Source organism: Plutella xylostella, chromosome 21 (assembly GCF_932276165.1).
Source record: "Plutella xylostella chromosome 21, ilPluXylo3.1, whole genome shotgun sequence".
Classification (NCBI taxonomy): Eukaryota; Metazoa; Arthropoda; class Insecta; order Lepidoptera; family Plutellidae; genus Plutella; species Plutella xylostella.
In genome coordinates this window covers 10,888,525-10,909,283 of record NC_064001.1, presented here as the reverse complement: position 1 = coordinate 10,909,283, position 20,759 = coordinate 10,888,525, and the positions used below count along the sequence as shown (strand labels likewise).

The window sequence follows — 20,759 nt, the reverse complement described above, 5'->3', positions numbered from 1 at the left end:
TTTCAAAATTTATATTTTGTAGCAATTGTAGCGAATCGAATTTTGAACCAAATGTCCAATGTGCCCATAGGTTACGAGTTAAAGGTACCTACCCCGCATTCCATCAAGTAGGTAAGTAAGTATCTACATTTAGAACAACACATACCTAGTACTTACCTACCTATTTGTAATACTACTTATTAGAACTGTTGAAAGACAATAAATAAAAACCTCGACTATCTCTATTGGGAATTCCTTATTTACGCCGGAAGAACGGAATAAGTAAAGTAAACAAACAACCGTATCGAAGGTGATGCGTGTGGTTGTGAATGCCACACATTATGAGCGGGCGCGTGCGGAGCGAACCGGCGCATTGTGGCGCGGCGGAGGCTGCAGCCTCACGGATTGTGATGCTAATGCGGCGGGTACCTATATGAGCTGAGTCCGCCGCCTCGCCGTCAGTCCACACCAGACTCCACCACCACCGCCGCCCTACTGCAGACATGGCCGCCCTCGTCGCCCGCGCACTCACTCTCGTGATGCCCATCGTCCTTGTAAGTTACATTCCTGCCCTACTTAGTTAGGTATTTTTTTATCGTCAATAGTTATTATAATATAGATGAAGAGGTAGGGAATCATAAACGTAGCATGCACCACCCTCAGACTCTCTGGCTTTTCGAACTCAGCATGATATGGGCTAAGGACATAAGTACAGCAGCGGAATGTGATTTAGAGTGCACTTGGTGAAATTTTGTGAGTTTACTTACAGATAACTTAAATTGCCTAACTGCCTAGATAAAGATTTTTTATTTTTATTCCCAGCTTCTTGCGGCTACCGGAGGAGATGGGAAGCCATTCTTTGGATTGAGCGTGCTGGATGAAGCGTGAGTAGATCCTAAAAGTACTTACAACAGATGTAGGTACTTGATAGTATTTTAAATCAACGAAAAGACTGTTACTATACTTAACTTGAGAAGAGAGAATATTTTCGTACAACTTACTTACACAACATAACAGCAACCCTCGTACAAGCCAGGTAGGTTAGAGGTGGAAGGTTGGACCTACTCTTATTTATTCAATGAATTGCTTCCTAACTCCAGATTGACCAACTCGACGTCGCTGTTCGCGGCGCTGTCGGCGGCGCACGCGGCACACTCGCTGCAGACGCTGGCCGGCTTCATGGACGTGCTCGCGCTCGCACGCAACGTCACCGTCACAGGTACCACACAGTGGAAGAATCATCATCACGACCCATCACGTCCCCTCTGCTGGGGCACGGGTCCCCTTAAGTATATACTTAATGAAAGAAGGGTTTTGGGCCTAGTCCACCACTTTGGCCTAGTGCGGGTTGGTGACCCCAGCAACACAAGCAAGCTTGTGCTGAGAGAGTGGTCGGATAAGTGGACAACCACACTGTCTGATGTTTCAAGCTGCCCGAAGTGCTGCTGACTAAACGACTGCTGTCGAAGCATGGAAGCGTCAAGAATAGAACCATTTGAAATCGGTCACCCATCCAATGGCTGACCGTGCCATGTTGCTTTACCTCAGTGATCAGGTTACGATCACGATTCAGAAGAAGAATAATAGTTTTTTTTATCTGTTGCAGCACTGACCGGGTGAGGTGCGGCGCGTCCACGGACACATGACTCACTCCACAAAGACTAACTACCTAATTACCACAACGAAATTGGACCACCAAGCCACAAGGATAGGCGAGCGACAAGGATATACCAAAAAGCCCAAGTGCCATGTACTGTAATAGTAGGTTATGTAGTAGATAGCTATTTAAATGTAGCTAAATAATTAGATTAGATAGTTAAGTAGTGTAAAATGGTTAAAATAATAACGTTCTACCTGTAGATAAGGGTAGTTTCCGACTTATTCAATAAAAACATTGGAGACAATAAACTTGATTAATTCGATGTCCTTTTCCAATGAACATTCGCAACTGCAACCATTAAGTTTTTTGACTTTGATTTATCGAGACTTTGCAATGGATGTAGATTATTGGAGATGACGGGTGAAATTCAATATCAAAACCCTGGTAGGTACCTTACCTTAGAACAAATCTCAATAGGGTAATTTCGAAATTAATCATTAATTTTATAATGTAAGTTATACGTAAGTTAGAGGTCCGGACATAGGAGAATATAAATCATATTCTTATTAGATTGCGTCGAACAAAAAACTCTCGAATCAACACTAAACTTTTTGTGAAGTGGAGCGGCTCCCCGCGCCCCCGACCCGCGCCCCCGCCTCGCCCTCAAAAGTGCATTATAAATGATTATAAATAATAACACGCTGAGCCACCGACAACACCTAATTTAATAGATAAACGAATTACAGAAACCAACTAAATTATATTAATTTCAAGCTGTTTTATATTATTTATTGCTTAAGAGTGGGTTGTAATGACTAGTTGGTATTATCGGTCTACCAACCGAACCCACATTATTGTGGGAATACTAATTATTAATTTAATTTGATTGGTAAGTACTTACTTGATATTTGTAGGGTTCCGTACCTCAAAAGGAAATAAGGAACACTTTGTTGTCCGTGTGCCTGTCTGTCACCACCCTTTTTCTCAGAAACGGGTTAAGGTATCAAGCTGTTATTTCGCTTAGATATACAAATTTACGGCCCCGAACAAATAGTACCTACTTACATTAAAATATAACGTAAGTAGGTAAAGTGCATATATATTTTAATAAATAAAAATATCGCAAGTAGTTGTAAAAAGGAACCAAGTGAGTACCCAAGTACTTACTTATGTTTCCAAATGCAAATATTTAATGTACAATTAAAATTAAAAATTCATATTTATTCTTCCAAATGAAGTACTTAGGTGCCTGTATGCGAATAATTTATTCATATCTTATATGTAAGTAGGTACTTACCTAACTAGCTAGGTGTAAAATAAACAATTCTTTGTAAGTATTATAATTATAAACCATCCTCACCTCACACATTATACTCACCACGATCTACCACAATAGCCCCATATCGATTGTGTCCATCAATGGGGCGGTGGAGCAGTGTAAACAATGACGATGCCGGCGACCTCCGTGAGAGCGTCCCATCGACAACGCAGTACGCACACACAGCTGCGGCCGAACCAACTATAGTGCGAGCAAGTACAGGGGCCTGCACAGAAACCTGACCCCTTTTAGAGTGGCATTGCTACTAAGTCACGTTTCTTTGCAACCCACTATACCTAACACATGCCTAGTGGTGAGCCACTCACGTGCTGCTGTGTCGTATGCACCTCGCTCGGAGCTCCAGCAGCTGAGGTCACTGACTAGACCCACCTTGATTTGGATAGAGGAACTGATGCCCTTTACCTCATAACTTTAGTAAGTAAATATACAATACATTGTATTGTTTCTGTGTTTCTAGCCCCTGGCCCGGGGCCGGGGTGCGGGGCGCGGGGCGCGGGGCGCGGGCGCGGGGCGCGGGGCGCGGGGCGCGGGGCGCGGGGCGCGGGGCGCGGGGCGCGGGGCGCGGGGCGCGGGCGCGGGGCGCGGGGCGCGGGGCGCGGGGCGCGGGGCGCGGGGCGCAGGGGCGCGGCGCGGCTCATCTGCATGCGGCCGCGGGGCGTCCCGCGCCGCGCACAGAACAAATAAATAAATCTAATTCGTTAAGCCACGGGAGGCGCCAGCCCTCAAATTACATTAAATATTATTAAAAAATTCAAAGCCGTAACATTCGATAGTTAATTCCGACCGGGCGAGGGTCCTTGCGTGCTCCAGTTTTTGATTACGACGCAATATTTCATTAAAAGTTTCCGTTTGATTACTCGCCCCGTCAGCTGCTGCTGCCGTGGTGGTGCCGGCGCTAATTAGCGATGCATTCCCAATGTGAGAGATAAGTGTGGTGTTAATCAGCGGTGAGATGTTATCAGGGGCGGAGCTGGCAGGGGCAGGGTGCGGGGTGCGGGGTGCGGGGTGCGGGGAGGGGTGAGCTACAACACTAAAGTATGACAGCTCCTTTGAGAATGGAAATGTACTGTTTTGAGTCACAAGGAACAATGGATCTCGTTACGCGATGTACTAGGTATATGTGTATGTGTGGGTGCATGCAGCAGCACCGACGCTACTCGCTCTCGCTACGAGCACAAGCTACAATGCACTAGTTTCTATGTTACCACGAGTACGATCTACTTACTTTGTAATTTTATATCTATGGTTTTATACTTAGTGCCAATTTCTCCATTCTCGGTTACGGTTAGAGCATAACCAGGGAGTAGTGGTTAACTTTTGACACATCTGTCATGAATTTTATATGGAGATGACGTTTAATTTATAAATCAATCCCTTAATTAACCGACAATGGAGAAATTGGCACTTAGTAACAATACGCATACTATGGATACTACAATCTACGAGTATTTATGTATGTAACCAGTAACAAAGAGTTTTTAAAAATCGTTTATATTTTATGTAAACAAAAACATTAAAATACTGTCCAAACATAATTTCAACACTAACAGAGCGTAACGCAATGTATTAGCATAGCCGGGAGCGCCCGCCCGCCCTGCCGCATGCCGGCCGCCCCCGCCCTTGCGCGCGCGCCGCCGCCGCCGCCGGCCGGGCTCAGTGTCCATACATCCACGCGCGTGCGAGTGTCTCCCGCGCACTGCTCTGTGCTGAGTCCCGCGTGTTTGTTTACAAGCCAAGTTTGTGACAAGAAACTTTACAGCGACTGTCTTCATGGACTTGGATAACTATTATTTTTTTATTGTTTTGGAATTTATCCTGGAGTTGTTTTCGGTAAGTGGATTATGTTTATTTTATACAAAATACAAAAATACAAAATACAAAATATTTATTTTCAGTAAGTTAGTCTATGTATAACAAAACATTGTTGGGGCTCTCCTATTAAGTAAAAAAATACCTGTATTAGGAGACCCCGCTCTTCCTGGACCACTGTATTAAGTTACATTCAATAAATTTAAATGATGTAGGTAGGTACTTAGTTACAGAAAATATCATTTAAAAACTAAAAAACTAAAAGATTTAACATGCTTAAGTATGTGTTTGTGTGTGTGTGTGTGTGTGTGTGTGTGTGTGTGTGTGTGTGTGTGTGTGTGTGTGTGTGAGTATGTGCGTGTGTGTGCTAGGATTAATATTAAGAATAATCAAATCAAGTTAGTTAAATAACTTTTATTACCTATTCGTTATACTACAAGTTTAAACAATTTTTCAGTCTCATCATAGCTAAGGCCGTAAAGCCAGTTAGTCACAGCTTTTTTGCACTCGTTATAAGTAAGACTGTAGATATTAAGTTGCCTGTTGATTTTATTGTATATGTAAATCGATTGTTTCACAAATTGTCTTGAGGCAAAAGACGTGGCCACAAATGGAACTGAAAGCACTTTATCTTATAGGTAGTAGAATTTAATAATTTATCAACGATCCATGTAAGTCAGTAAACCCAATATTTTGGGTGGTTCAAAAGGATAAAAGGAACCCTTATAGGATCACTTTGTTGTCCGTCGGTCACCACTCACCAGTCACCACATTTTTTTATCAGAAAAAGGTAAAGGTTGCTGTTATTTCACACAGATATACAAATTTATGGGCAAGGTAAGTAGTACCTATTTAAAAAAATATATGAAAAAAATATATTTTGGGGTAAGTACCTCCATGGTTGTTTCCATGGTAAGTAGACTTGTACGGAACCCTCAGTGCGCGAGTCCAACTCGCACTTGGCCGGATTTTATTGATTATGCAAAAAAATATTGAAGTACATATAATACCTGCATCCGTACATTAATAAATTTTGTCCTTAGGTTTTAAATGTTTAGGTATTGTATCATCTTAGTCTAAATTATTTATATAAACAATGATAGGTTTTAGATAAAGTACTTATGTATAGGTACATAATTATGAAACAAATACGCCTGAAACAAGTATGCCTTTAAAGCATGCTCAAGTAGTAAAATTTCGTACTAAATAGTCGGCAGCAAAATTGACTAAAACTGACCAAAGTAGGTACAAATAATAATAAATTTGCGTAAGTACATAATACATTTACCACTTATCATGGTTAATAAGATAATTAAATAAGTACTTACTACATACTATATCATACTTAGGTGTATAGGTATTTGAACTATATATTAGCCTGATGAAGTTACGCTGTGGTTGTCCTCTCATCTCCACATTATTTTGATGGGCTTTGAACTATGTAAACAATACAACAAGACAAACTACGGTTGGTTTAAATAAAGCAGGCTATATTTGAATATCTAAGATTGGAAAAGATCTTCAGCAATGAGGAATAAGAATACCAGGAGGAAAGGAATTTAGAGAGATGGCTCGCGACCACCTGTCGATGTACGAGCGACGCGTGCCACTCACACACACACACACGTCACTCACACACTCACACACGTGTAGTGACTGACAGTCGAGCGGTAACCTTTGTGCGGCATTCGGAGCTAAATATACGGCACCATCGTGGCCCTAGTTAGCTCTGCCCTGCCCGCTAGAGGCCGGCCATCGGCAAAATCTCGCCAGAAATACTTTACTCCAATAAGCTTGAATTCGGCCACCCACTGAAGCAGTAAATCTCTGTGAAACTTCACAAGTGTTGTTTGTGATTGGGCAATAGGCGTCGTTTTTGCTCGTCTCCGGGCGCCGGCTGGCGACACGGCCCGCAATAATTAACTCATCAGCTGAGAGCGGACATTTGTCATCCTCCTGTCGGTGTGGCAACGGTTTGGGCTAGTTTTGTAACTGAGACCGAATAATGTGCACGTAGATATCTTATCGGTGGTATTCTTAGTCGTCGATAGATGACTAAGAATACCACCCAAAAATCATAATTTATCTATAAAGTACCGACAAAATTGAGTAGATGGTATCAGTTTCACACAAATTTAAGCAACAATGCGGACCCCCGGAGCCGCCGCCGCCCGCATCGCGTCCTCTCTACAACATCAGTTAGTAACTACCTACTTCAAATAGTCTACTTAAATTACCAACTACACTAATTTCTTCCAAAAACAAAATCGTTGTTACTTATTTTATTTATACACAACTAGCTGTACCGGGAGCTTCGATTCGCCTTAAAAAAAATTGCTTATATGTTAAATGTTAATCCAGGGTGTCAGCTAACTCCATACCAAATTTCATTAAAAACGGTTCAGCCGTTTTGATGTGAATAAGTAACAAAACATACTCACAGAATTTAGCCTTTATAAGATTAGTGGGATATTCACAATAGGTACTTACTAAAAAACTTATCTAAACCTTAATAGCTTCATGAAATTTTATGTTGTATGGATGTTCCCACGTGAATGTCGTCGTCATCCAGACACACACACGATCGGTACAATGTTTATTAATTTCACATAAATTTTAACTGCACTATAAACTCTAGTGTTCGGTCTCCATAGGGCAAGTATTTTTACTATAATTAAGTGGACGTTACAGTTGTTATGGTTATTTATCGTTAAAAAATGCTAGTACCTATAAAAAAATATTACGAAACTTTTTCGTAGATTGCACGCCACGTGCAGCCGCGCTATACAAAAGACATCAACGCGTTGCGTTTACAATATTAGCACTTTCATTTTACTTAAAATTGTTTTTTTGTTTTGTTTCAGATTTAAATGACCAGAGCTCAACCACAAACATCAACTTTTAGAGTTATGATTTGTAATCGTGTCTATTGAAGAAACATGTGTCTGATTTAGTACAATTTATACTGTGAATCGTATCAATCGTATGTGACAATGTAAACATTATGCACAATGTTCATATTGAGTGAGGTACAGTGAGTGATCAGTGAACCGCCGGGTACAGTGCAGGACACGTACAGTGGTGACCATGCGGAGCGCGAGCGCGCGGCTGTTGCTGCTGACTCTACTGCCGCTAGTCGGTAAGTATTCACCATAATACATTTCTTCAACTCCAAAAAATGCATGTCAACTAAACCAAGACCCCTAGCCCTCCCAATATGCCACCGTGTTGGAGGGGTCATCTTTATTATCTAGCCTGGGATAATACCCGTGCACGCTGCTGATCTCTGGGCAGGGGCCAATTTACTCTCACTCGACATCATCTCAACATACGACATATCTCGTGTGTTTTATAGAATATTTTAGTTAAAAAATACGAGATATTTCGTATGCTAAAGTATGTCCAGAGAGCGAAAATCGGGAGAAATGAGTTCAATATATCATTTGTCAGTCATCATTATCAGCCAACATGTCCACTGCTGGACACAGACGGCGCCGCAAGTGACGTCACATAGTGCTCTCCGCTCTCCTCATACATAATAAAAACCACTGCCGGTTACCTGTGTAATATTGTATAAGCCCCACGACGATACCATTGCTTCTATTTCGTGATTCAGTGAGCACTGATGCGGCGCGCAGTGTTCTATTAATTAGCGACATGGCAGTAGCGGCCGAGCTAGTATTGGCAGTAGTATGAGGATTATTTTTGGTTTATAAAAAGAAAGTTAAAAGTAGCCGATAGTAGTGGGCCGCAGTGTGTCGCCCCCGCGCCCCGCCCCGGCCTCACCCCGCCCCCGCCTCACTCCTGTTTACTGCTAAAGCTCCAGGAACAGAGCGTCCATAAATTATTTATTAGAATCGTTTAACTGCCCCGGATCATGTACTCCGCATGGCAGTAAATTAGCTCGCCATTGAGTGGACGCGGCTCATAAATGTGTGCCCCATCAGTTTACTCGGTAGAGCCAGAACACGGGCACTTGCATGCCATTTTCATCAAAGAAACAGCAATAAAGTGTTTGTATAAATCTGTTTGTATTAATAATGTAGTGAGTCAGCGGGCGCCATGCCGTGATTCTTTCACCCACTTCGAGGAATCTAATCGGATACCTCTGCGCTGAGCTCACGCGCCAATATGGCGGCACTTCCGGTGCACATGTCGCACATCCGGTCACTCCTCGTTCAGGAATACCGCGCACATCCGCTGCGTCAGCACCAGCGATAGCACCACCACGTGGCCGCGAGTGTCCCCCGCCCTCCGTGCCCCCCCGCGGCCCCCCGGCCACGGTGATCACCTGTGCTGGAACAGGTACACTACATATCTAGAGCTGCTGTCAACGCGTGTTATTTTAGGCCCCTCTCGCGCGTGTCACTTCGAAAGCGTGAAATGTTATGCTATTTTAGGAGGACGTCTATTTAATCTTTGTTGTCGTAACGAAAAAAACTTATTTAGAGTTCATATAATAGCTGCGTGCGTGATGTCGGAATAGTTTAAGCGATCACGGATAGAGAGGTTTGAATTAGGATGAAATGATTGTTGTCGGGTTCCCCTCTTATGGCGATGACTACTTTGTTATGAGTAGGTACTTGTGCTGGTGTGTTGTGGGGTGAGGCCGCACGTGCGCCCGCAGCGCGTCCGCGGTGTGTCGACACACTCGACACGCAGTGGGCATGTTGCATGTTGTGATCCACCAGCGGCAGCGAGCGGGTTCATATTCATTTGAGTTGTTGTTTGCCATCAAAATCGGTTAGCTCCATTTTACCTTAGGACTCATTTTTCAATAATGGTAACCTAATTCTGATGATTTCGCCATTTCATGTAAACTTTTATTATAATCATTCAATAAAACGAGACTTCCGCATATTATGTCGCAGATATGGAGTTTTCCTCGTTACCCAGGTTCAGGTTTCACTGTAATACTAAACAGTATCTTGCTATGATTATTGCTTCAACGCAAAACGTTTCGCACGCGACCGATAAATAAACAGATTCAAAAAGCCATATTTCTTGTAAACGTGATTATCCGCATTGACTCGCCGGGTCAAGTCAATAACGAGCAGCCACATCTGGCATCGCCTGAGGTCGCTCTAGCTAGAGAATAACAACATTTTAGCTGCTGCGCTAACCACGAATCCTGCCATTCGTAAATTATTTGATAAGCTGGAGTAACCCTCCTGCATGCGGCTATTTACGGCTCCACAGAGTGACTGCAGATGGGTTGTGTTATGTCGTGCTGATTTAACCTTATTCTGTACAATTTGGACATCTTCCTTAAATGTCAAATCATCATAATATTTCATAGAGAAAAAATAAACAATTGTGAAAAGAGTGGCATGTCGAGGAGTTTTTTGTCATACTCTATACGTCATACTGAACAGCGCCACGCCATCTCTTTATATTTCTCAGCCTCATTGTACATACATACAGGGTGCCCTGTTGGGACACCCTGTATATATATATAGATATTGTTATCACAAGTTAATAGCCGGATCTCCACCAAACGATCCAATGCGATCCGATCGCCCGATCCAAGAAGTTTAGTATGTAAGATTTCTTGGATCGCGCGATCGGATCACGTTGGATCGTCTGGTGGGGATCCGGCTATTAACTTCAATCTATAAATATATAAGACATATTTGCCTTAACGTAGTTACACCACACAACAGTTATTACATTTATTAGCTAAATGTAAGTTCAATCTATTTATGTACCTACCTACATGCAACAATAAATAAAAAACAAATTATTATATAATTCTTTATTACCTCGCATATAACAATGTTTCAGTTCAGTTTTGTTCATGTCACTTGTAAAATAATATGCGAGTGGGTGTGTGTATTCCTTTTTTATTCCTTTCACCATGAAAACCACTTCATGTTTTGCTAGTTTATGTTTCCCAAGAGAAGCAAATCTTGTCACTTGTGGTGATAAGGTCATTTCGTCTAATAGTGCATCATTTATCCTCGCGAGGCAAATCTTTGACGACATTTATCAGTTTGGTACACATAGTATTTTAATCTTCAGCGGATATGAAGATGTCGATCGCTCTTTGCCAGTGCCGCCATTTCAGCTCGGTTCCCGTGGAACTACATGGAACCTGGATCCATATGGAATCTGTCAGGTCACAAGAATTTCATAAAAACACTTTTTGCGGATAAAGATGCTTTTTCTTAACACACCATGTTTATTTTTATTTGTCGGTATATAAAATTTATAAATAACGATAAGTATACCGAGAGTATAATCTTTTATTACAAAAATGTTATTTGCGAGACATTGTAAGACAACTGAACTGACACTGACACGCAATTTCTTCATAATAGCCATAGATCATGACAATGTTAACATTGAAATACTACTTATCTATGTGTCTTGTTATTGTTCTATGGTATTGTTATTGTTCTATGGTCTTGTTGATAACGCCATCTTACATCTTTTTTGGTATTAAGAGTAATATAAAGAGATGGCGCTACCTTCTACTAAAAGTTCAGCCATTAAGGCACTGACCCCCCCCTGTAATATTTGGTTTTGGCTACGCAGGAGTGCATATAATAAAATTTAATTCATACAATACTGATAGGCAAACGTAGTGTGGGACGCCCTCCGGCTAGATGGGATGACGACTTGCGAAAGGTGGCTGGATATGATTGGATGCGGAAAGCTAAAGATCGCATCCACTGGCGTGCTTTGGGAGAGGCCCACGGCCTGATGATGATGATACTGATAGGTCATGTATATTTGAATGACTCTACTAGAGTAAGTTCGAATGTTTCATGAGTCCATCCAACAGCAGCCAACACCAGATAGATTTTGATTTGTTAATATGTCAAACGTATACCAACTGTACTGAACTGTACTTCATGTAAAAATGTATGGAATCTTTTCCGAAACCCTCTCAACCAGCTTTCAGTGACTATTCGAATGTTACTCCGAAGGTGTTACTCATGATACGGGTGCTTTCGGATATCACCGTTAAATACATGCCCTTTGTACTTTGTACCATCTTTGTACACTCTCCATTGTTAACCTGCCACTCCTGCGGCTGCCACTCCGGCGCGCGCTGTGTGGACACTGCGATCTTCTCGTGCTAGAATTTAGATAGAAAGCCGTGTCAAGTAAAAGAAAAATATGAACTTTATGAACATAGTTTTTTTAATTTTCGTTCGCACATGTTCAAGTTGTAAGAACTAAATGAGATCATTCTGAGTAAGTGTGTCAGCAGAAGCTTCATAATTGTATAATTGTATGCATGTTGTATACCTCATAATTGTATGACTGCCTAGGTGCCCAGGGTGCGCCAGACGTATGTAAGGAACAGGTGACACGTCAAGCGGGAATGCTCCTTTCATGGACCCCATATAAATGACAGATCCATTGCCAGTGCTCGCGTCATACATGTGTCTCATGCGCCGATGCCTCCGCAGGTTGGCGCGGCGGCGACTGCGAGGTGGTGACGGCGCGCTTGCCTCCCCCCGCGCCCCCCGCGCCCCGCTTCCTGCCCGCCGTGACGTCACTGCTGGCGGCTCGCGGGGATGACGTCACCTTCGAGTGCCCAGTCCAGAACCTGAAGGAGACCACGGTGGGTACTCGGTCATTCTACCGCAGCACCGCCATTAGCGGCCGTTGAGGAAATATATTCTTAAATTTTCAAGAGGTGCTGATTATCGATTCCTAATGCTTGTGTCTAGTTTGCTCCACTCGCAGCTGGCAGTTTTTAAAAGCTCTAAGCGAAGGCCACTGATGGAATGGACGATGGCTAGTTGGCTACACTGAATTATCTATTCTATTCTATTCTATTCTCATAGGGGGTGAAGTTCCTGTACGTGGCTCTCTCGAGTGGAACCTTTGTACATATCCCCTTGATTTCAGCTCAGCCAGCCTAGCTCCCGAGTAGCACTGAATTATCATTATGAATAAGTATTCTTGTGAGTATCTTCGTATAGGTCGTGCAGCTAAGAATTAGTAACCCTGCCGTGTTCTCAGTAGTCGACTAAGCACCGTGAAGTGGTCACAATGGCGCGTCCACAATGAAGCGCGGCGACATTGTACCGCACCGCACATTCCAATCACTTCTATTTCTAGAACCACTCGCCTCACTGTTTCCTAGATTTAGGAATTGTTAAATGGTTTCGACAAAACTATAAAAATAGCGAACCAATTCGAGAGCACGTTTGCTTATAACTGCAATCGCGGAATGTAGCGAGCTCCAACTAGAAGTGGGTTCTGGACATCAAAGTTTAAACGACGCCGTTAAGATAACAAGGAATGCTGGATGGTGTTTAGCAAATAATCGATTGATAGTTAATCGAAGTTGCAGATTCTTTGTACGGAGTTAGAAACATTCTGTTCTCCGATGAAGTTTAATTTCAGTGTTTGATGTCATTTCCAAATATTCGTGCCGAAATACCCAAAGAAAACATTCGATAAACAAAAACTGAAAATAGCCGTCAGATACATTCCGCACACAACATGCTTCAGTCGGAACATCATCAGAGATCGACACGCGCTGACGCAACACGCGGAGTGTGGCTTCGTGCTGCAGCCACGAGCTAATGTGTTGATACAGTGACGGATCGACGGCTCGGGGGCAAGTCGCCAGGAATGCAGTATATATCCCTTGTGGGGTACACGAAAGGGCTCAGTGCTACCTGGGCAATCAGCGACTGTCTCTAATTGGAGAAGCCAATCCTTTCACCACAGTGTCAAAGCCTAGTCTTGTTTGTCACCGACACGATATGTAGAGGAGGAGCCTTGGCGATGGGACACCTGGAGCGTGTGCGACGTCTGTGCGTGTGTTTGTGTGTGCGTGTGACGTCACAGCACGCGGCGCCACGCGTGGGCCGCCGGAAGCGCACTCTGCCAATATCTTAATTCCGGGGACACATCTCCGATCGCAGAAATCAACGAGATATGCCAAAGTAAACTGGAAACCACTGCACATCATTGAGGATCAAAATAGACATCGACTGTAAATTATGGACTCAATATAAACACATAAGATGGGCTATCTTTCATTCCACAATCTATTGAGATAACTTTATTTCTTTCGGTGTAAACTATATCTGTTCTAATAAACATACAACGAGCTGCTAGAATGGACGCGGTGAAATATGGCAGTGATAAAAGTGTTGTGAATTTGGATGATTATGTTTAGAAAGACTGGGGCAGCGAGGCGCCACGGGGCCGACTGCACGGCCGGCCACTCGCACATGTAAAAGGAAGAGAAAAGCAATCCAAAAGCATTATAGTGGTGAAAGGATCAGTTAGAGGAGTATTTAAGTTCCTTAAATTATACTGTATCGTGTGTTCGTTGCAAGTCGAACTTGCAGACGAAAGGTTACGAACTTCTTACCCAATAAACTTAAATAGTACCTACTTAATATTTAACTAATAAATTGTACGGAAAGTACTCCAATAATTTTCAATTTTCCAACGGTTAATCTAAATATTATTTCTAAATATTATGTACTTATTTATATTGTGGGCGGCGCGTGGCACGTTGGCGAGTGTTAGCGAGTGTTGGCAGCGCGCGGCCGCGATGGAACACTTCCAGGTGGACTTTCACAACACACATTCGTTTCAAACGGGCGCACTGACCAGTGACTGATTCACTGCGGAGCGAATAAACAAACACACTATCCTACACATTAAGCGATGTTTCTCAATGTAGCTATAACATCGTGGTGCGTAGTTTCTAAATAAACCTGAAACATTGTAACTTATCAAAGACTGTACGTTGTACGTTCTCTGGAGCGTTGCTAAAGCAGGACTATGTGCGCGTCATGCTGTTTATATCGTACTTGATACTCCTTTACAATACCACCTACTTACATACGTAAATAAGAGAGCGCTCTCATAGAACAAACATGGTCCAATAAGATGGTTTGCTACAAGAATTATGTATTTTTATCGTGCAGGTGTCGTGGGTGCGGTCGCGCGACCTGCAGATCCTGGCGGCGGGCGGCATGGTGTTCACGATGGACGCGCGCGTGCACGTGTCGGCCCCGGCCCGGACCGGCACGGACGCGGACCGGGCCGGCACGGACGCGGTCACGCACCGGCTCACGCTCGGGGAGGTGCGGCTATCCGACGCCGGCCGCTACGAGTGCCAGCTCAACACCGAGCCCAAGATGAGCCTCTTCTTTAACCTCACCGTGCTGGGTAAGTCTCTCATGTTTAGGCTCCCTACGCACAGGCAGGGGGTTTGCTATGCGCCTAGCGTCTAGCGAGTTACTAAGCGAGTAGCTCAGTAAAACGAACGTTCTAGAATCTTCGTGATCGGCCGCATTGATAAACGCTAAAGCGACTAGCTAGGCGCCAAGCGCGCAATGCGGCCGTTCTCGAAGATTCTAGATCTTACCTGTGCGGACGTAGCTTTATAGTTTACTATCATGTTCCATAATCATGGAAATAGTTAAATGAAACCTGCAATGATACTAAGAACATCAAAATAACTAATAAAGCAGTCTACAATGAACAGAAAAATTCTGATAGGCATTGTGACAGGCAAGCGGGACGGTCGGGTCCGCCGGGCGCTCCCGGGCCCCAACACGTGTTGGCCGCTGGCCCTTGCGCATAAAAATCCTTTGTTTCGCGTTGCCTTTTGTTTATCAGTAACCGTTGTACGAAAGCTTGAGTCTTTATAAGTATCTATATTAAGTGATCTCTTATTTATTGAAAAAGTTTTGCAATGTGTATACTATAGTGTCAAATTACCTAATCTCTTGCCTTGTATCAATATAGTCATTTCATTAAAGTGCGCGGTTCTAGTGTGTGAAGTGTATAAATTATAGTGTGACGCAGCCCCTTTATAGGCGTGATATAAGTTCGCCATCCGCCACCGTCATAACCTAAAGCATCCGTGAGAATCTGGTGAGAGAATTCCAATCCCGATTTAGAGACCAGCTGACGTTGCTTCAGAAATACCAACTATCCGCAACACCGTAGTTTGACCAGCTAGACCTTCAGGGCACCTGACAGAAGGCAATCAGCATACTTTATCATCCTTCCGAATACATTTGAAATTAAAAGCCTTTTATCTCAATATGTCCTGAACGAAAGTAGTGGTTACTTGAACTAAGCAAAACGTGGTGATTATTGCAATTTTTTGAACAGGGAAAGAAAAAAAGAATCTCATATTGCTTTAATTTTAACTTGTACTTATCCAAATAGCACAGTATCCAGCAGAATATCACCAAATGCATTTATCTATAGTCAACAACAAAAAACTCAAATTCTTTTATTGCATGAACAGTGTTCCTAAGATCTGTTACATTTTGAAAAGGATTAATAACGAAACCAGTGCGTGTCCAAAAAATCTAGCACGACACTTACACCATCCAGCAAAATACCAACGAATAAAAACTTTAGTTAGTAAATTAAAACATCACCAATTTATTCATTGCATGAACAAACTTAACATAATATATATTTTAATTAACAATGCCTGGAAACTAACGTAAGTAATCCTATTATACAAACATGTGCAGGGTTTAGGACCACTGACTAATATTGTTTCCACAGCAAACGCAATTCTTAGAAATAAGCTCTCTTTCAGACCAGAATATTTTTTTTTTTTAAAAAAAACCCCTGCATTAGACCCATTGCGCCAAAAGAAACGGAACATCTGCAAGCCATAAAATAGACCCAAACTGAAACAATGGGGAAAAAGTAGACAAAGCCAAAGTTTGTTAAACTAAATTCCCACATTGCAACAAAGATACTTTTAAGCAGAATATAACAAACAAGTTTATAGACAGAAACTGTACCCCTAAAACAATAGCTCACCGAATATTTTAATGGAATCCTACCAAGTATTTTTGACCGCTTGGTATATGATGATATGTAGCTGTCTACATCAACGAACCATTCAAGGGAAACTGAAAAACGAACACAAGATAAAATATAATAAAATCATTATAGCAACTATAGTTCATATGCAACCGTTGCCTACACGAGTATCCACCGCTAGAACTGAATAATAAATGGAAGATAACAATCAATTTATTTTCAATCAATTATCGCCACCAATCGAAGACACACACAAACACAGAATAAGTATCATCAATCCTGTAAACCACTACCCAGCTCAGAAGTCACAGACGTAAGCCACAGGAACGCTACAGAAATCTACAGCTACAGCATAACTGCAGTATCAGACACAGGACCACTTAAGCCATCTACAGTCACTCACTGCAGCATCAGGACAGGACTACTCCAGCCATCTACAGTCACTCCACTACAGCATCAGCACAGGACCACTCCAGCTATCTACAGTCACATACTACAGCATCAGCACAGGACTACTTCAGCGTCAGCACAGGACCACTCCAGCATCAACACAGAACCACTCCAGCCATCTACAGTCACTCCACTACAGCATCAGCACAGGACCACTCCAGCTATCTACAGTCACATACTACAGTATCAGCACAGGACTACTTCAGCGTCAGCACAGGACCACTCCAGCATCAGCACAGAACCACTCCAGCCATCTACAGTCACTCCACTACAGCATCAGCACAGGACCACTCCAGCTATCTACAGTCACATACTACAGCATCAGCACAGGACTACTTCAGCGTCAGCACAGGACCACTCCAGCATCAGCACAGAACCACTCCAGCCATCTACAGTCACTCCACTACAGCATCAGCACAGGACCACTCCAGCTATCTACAGTCACATACTACAGCATCAGCACAGGACTACTTCAGCGTCAGCACAGGACCACTCCAGCATCAGCACAGAACCACTCCAGCCATCTACAGTCACTCCACTACAGCATCAGCACAGGACAACTCCAGCATCAGCACAGGACCACCCCAGCCATCTACAGGGACACACTACAGCATCAGCACTGGACCACTTCAGCATCAGCACAGGATCACTCCAGCCATCTACTGGCACACACTACAGCATCAGCACAGGACCACTCCAGCATCAGCACAGGACCACTCCAGCCATCTACAGACACAGACTACAGCATCAACACAGGACCACTTCAGCGTCAGCACAGGACCACTTCAGCAACAGCACAGGACACACTACAGCATCAGCACAGGACCAGTTCAGCATCAGCACAAGACCACTCCAGCCATCTACTGGCACACACTACAGCATCAACACAGGACCAGTTCAGCATCAGCACAGGACCACTTCAGCATCAGCACAGGACCATTCCATGGACTGGAACAGGATATCAGACCCGAGCAGCAGCAACACGAAGAAGAATGTATCACATGCACCCAGACATGCCAAGAAGGCTAACAAATTACGCTCTCCACAAACCTTATTCCTACCCGTACCCTACCTCCTATATTGGCTTATTAGGGTGCATACTCGGTCGATTATACTCACTTTCCTTACCTATCCCTGAGCGTGTGTTCCCCCTCCTCTTAAAAACTATGTGCTGCCTGGTTGGCCTGGCGTAATCCAGGATGCAGGGTAACTCCTGGCTGGGTTTTGTGCAATACATACATACATACATACTACAATGAACAGAAAAATTCTTATCATTGTAGTCTTGCTGTTCAGGCTTTCTAGAGCTTTAGGCTCCTTTGTAGAGTTACTTATCATTAGCCAGCCCGCAAGCTTCCTACTCTTCACGTATGTTTGTCTGTGTTTCCAGAGTCTCCGCTGCCGGTGTTGGAGGTGTCGATCGCGGGCGCGCGGCGGCGGCGCTACCGGCGCGGGGACGCGGCGCGGCTGCGCTGTGCGGCGCGCTGGCGGGGCAGGGGCCGCGCGGGGGACGCGGGGGGTGCGGGGGGCGCGGGGGAAGACGCGCTGCTGTACCCCCCGCTGCAGATCGACTGGTACCTCGGAGACACACCCATTGACCTGCAGGTGAGATTATTTGATTCTCTTTGCGTAGGAGTGGTGAATTCTTGTGATAAGATTCAATATCAGGGCTAGTCTCTCGCTCTCACTATAGAAGTACATTGCCGTTTATCAGCCTTATATAAATCAAATATATGGGTCGCCTCATCTTGCTTAAATATTCGTTAACGAGAGCCTCGTTAGGCTCTTCTATACAGCCACACGCCATTATAGAGCGAGCCTACTTAGTAGTATCTTAGTTTAGCATAGCTAGTAAGCTTACTTATCACTTACCATGGTGATGTCCGCCACAGCTCTCCGGCGGCGTGTCCCTCGAGTCCCGCGTGACGTCACGCGGCGCGAGCTCGGAGCTGCGCCTGCCCGCGCGCGCCGGCCGGTACGCGTGTCGTGCCCGCGCCGGACCGGACCCGCACGGACACACTGCGAGCGACGCCGTGAACGTCGACGTGGACGATGATGGTCAGTCAATGCCACAATCTTCTTCTTCTTCTTCTTCTACTAGAGCCTCCCAACTACTGGAGGTTGAGGGTCAGCTATACATACTCCTCTATTTTTCGCCAAGCGCATCAGCTGTTCTACGCTGGCCACTCCCGCCCATTTTATTATATTACGGCTTCCTCCTTCTGACCACGCGCCGTAGTGAATCTTATCAAGTATGATTGAGTAAACAGCTTTGATATTCCACCTCCTGTCCTGGGAATGGAAGGTAGACTTCTGCATTTAGGAGTAATTTGGTGCTATTGTCACTGTAACTTTTTCATGAGTGTAGTACCTATGATGTGTCCTAAATCACACATTAGAAATAGCTAATTGATCGATGGCCCATACTGGGATGCAAACTCAACCTTTAGACACTGCGATTTGAAGCAAATCTACCAGAAGCCCACGGATATAATAATATTGTTCTACAGTCTGAAAATACATCCACATAACAGATTGATCATTCCACTAATTCCCACTGAAAATTCACACTGAAAATTCCACTTATACTTACTACTTACTAGTAAAATTATACCAATAAGGGATGCTTTCGATAGGCAGATACAATAATGAGAATCTGTAATTCCTCAGATCCTCAGATGGACGCGATGCAACGCGACCAGTCGCTGTCGGCGCGCCCCTCCCCCGCGCCCCCCGCGCCCGCCGCCGCCCCCGCCGTGTTGGCGCCCCTACTGCTGCTCACGGCCTGGCTCGCCGTCTGGTGACATCGCTGCTGACGAGTGCAGATGCAATATACCATACTCGTGCAATAATTGTGAATCTTGTTAAATAATTGTGCGCGTACCGCCGTGGATTCAAGTCACTGGTGTGTCGTTGATCTCGCGGCGGAAACTTCGGGCTGAAACAATTCCCTTCTGTATATTTTGCTCCATTAGCGGTGTAAATTCTTGCCATTGTACATACTCGTAAATATGACTAATGTAATGATAAATAATTTAATGTAACGGAATGTAAATAATTTTGAAACTAAGCAATAAATTAATTCCAACGACAGTAATGTTGTATCATTAATGTGGGATTGCGCGTGCTATAAATTTATTATTTATGCTAATTATAAATTACCTACGTGAAATTACAAGGAGCGTTGGGAATTAAAACGATTTGTGGGGTAATTGAGTTGTAACAATGTGAAGTTTCAGAAGCACAAGTACCTACACACATACACCCTCCACACATAACTGACGCAGCCGACCGGCGCCCGGGACGGATCGGAAATCTTTTGAAGTGTGTCCGTAAACGTATTAGCGAGTGGCATTGAAGGGAATCGGCACAAACAGCTTCTAAATTAGATAGAAGTTGTCGAGAGTCGCCGAATTTAGTCCCAGCTCGAGGTAGGCGCGTGGCCGCGGGTTTGTTTACCCCCCCTCCCCCGCCCGCCCTGCGCCCCGCCCGCCCCGCGCGCGTGCTAGAGCTGGCTACAAATACTACATTATCGTAAATAGACAGCTAATTGCTGCGGCGTCACGTGGCGAAGCTAAAGCGAAAGCGCCACAGTTTCCTTATCGAAACTGCCGACCACTGAAATCGTTCGCTAAAGGAAAAAATCTTCCCTAACACAGTTAAAGGGAAAGGGAAAACGGTTTATTTGCACTGATAATGATAATAAAGCAAGTTTTACACTCCAGGAAAGATCGGTATCGGCCCCTCCCGAGTGTCATCGCGCGGAGACACTACTCTAGCTGATTCATTCTTTCT

General features: G+C 44.0%; 1 protein-coding gene and 1 long non-coding RNA gene across 2 annotated transcripts; both read left to right on the top strand.

Annotated features, from left to right (window-relative positions):
• Positions 1-765: 765 nt before the first annotated feature.
• On the top strand, positions 766-1,875 carry LOC125490225. Its single transcript, XR_007267551.1, has 3 exons — positions 766-863; positions 1,080-1,198; positions 1,586-1,875. It is a non-coding gene; the product is annotated as an uncharacterized LOC125490225 (long non-coding RNA).
• A 2,708-nt stretch (positions 1,876-4,583) lies between these two features.
• LOC105395294 lies at positions 4,584-20,057 on the top strand. The gene is made up of 7 exons (XM_048628729.1): positions 4,584-4,748; positions 7,592-7,866; positions 12,149-12,303; positions 14,642-14,885; positions 18,355-18,569; positions 18,857-19,022; positions 19,635-20,057. The coding sequence occupies exons 2-7, from the start codon at positions 7,815-7,817 to the stop codon at positions 19,766-19,768; spliced, it is 966 nt and encodes a 321-aa protein (XP_048484686.1). The 5' UTR covers positions 4,584-4,748; positions 7,592-7,814; the 3' UTR covers positions 19,769-20,057.
• Positions 20,058-20,759: the final 702 nt, after the last annotated feature.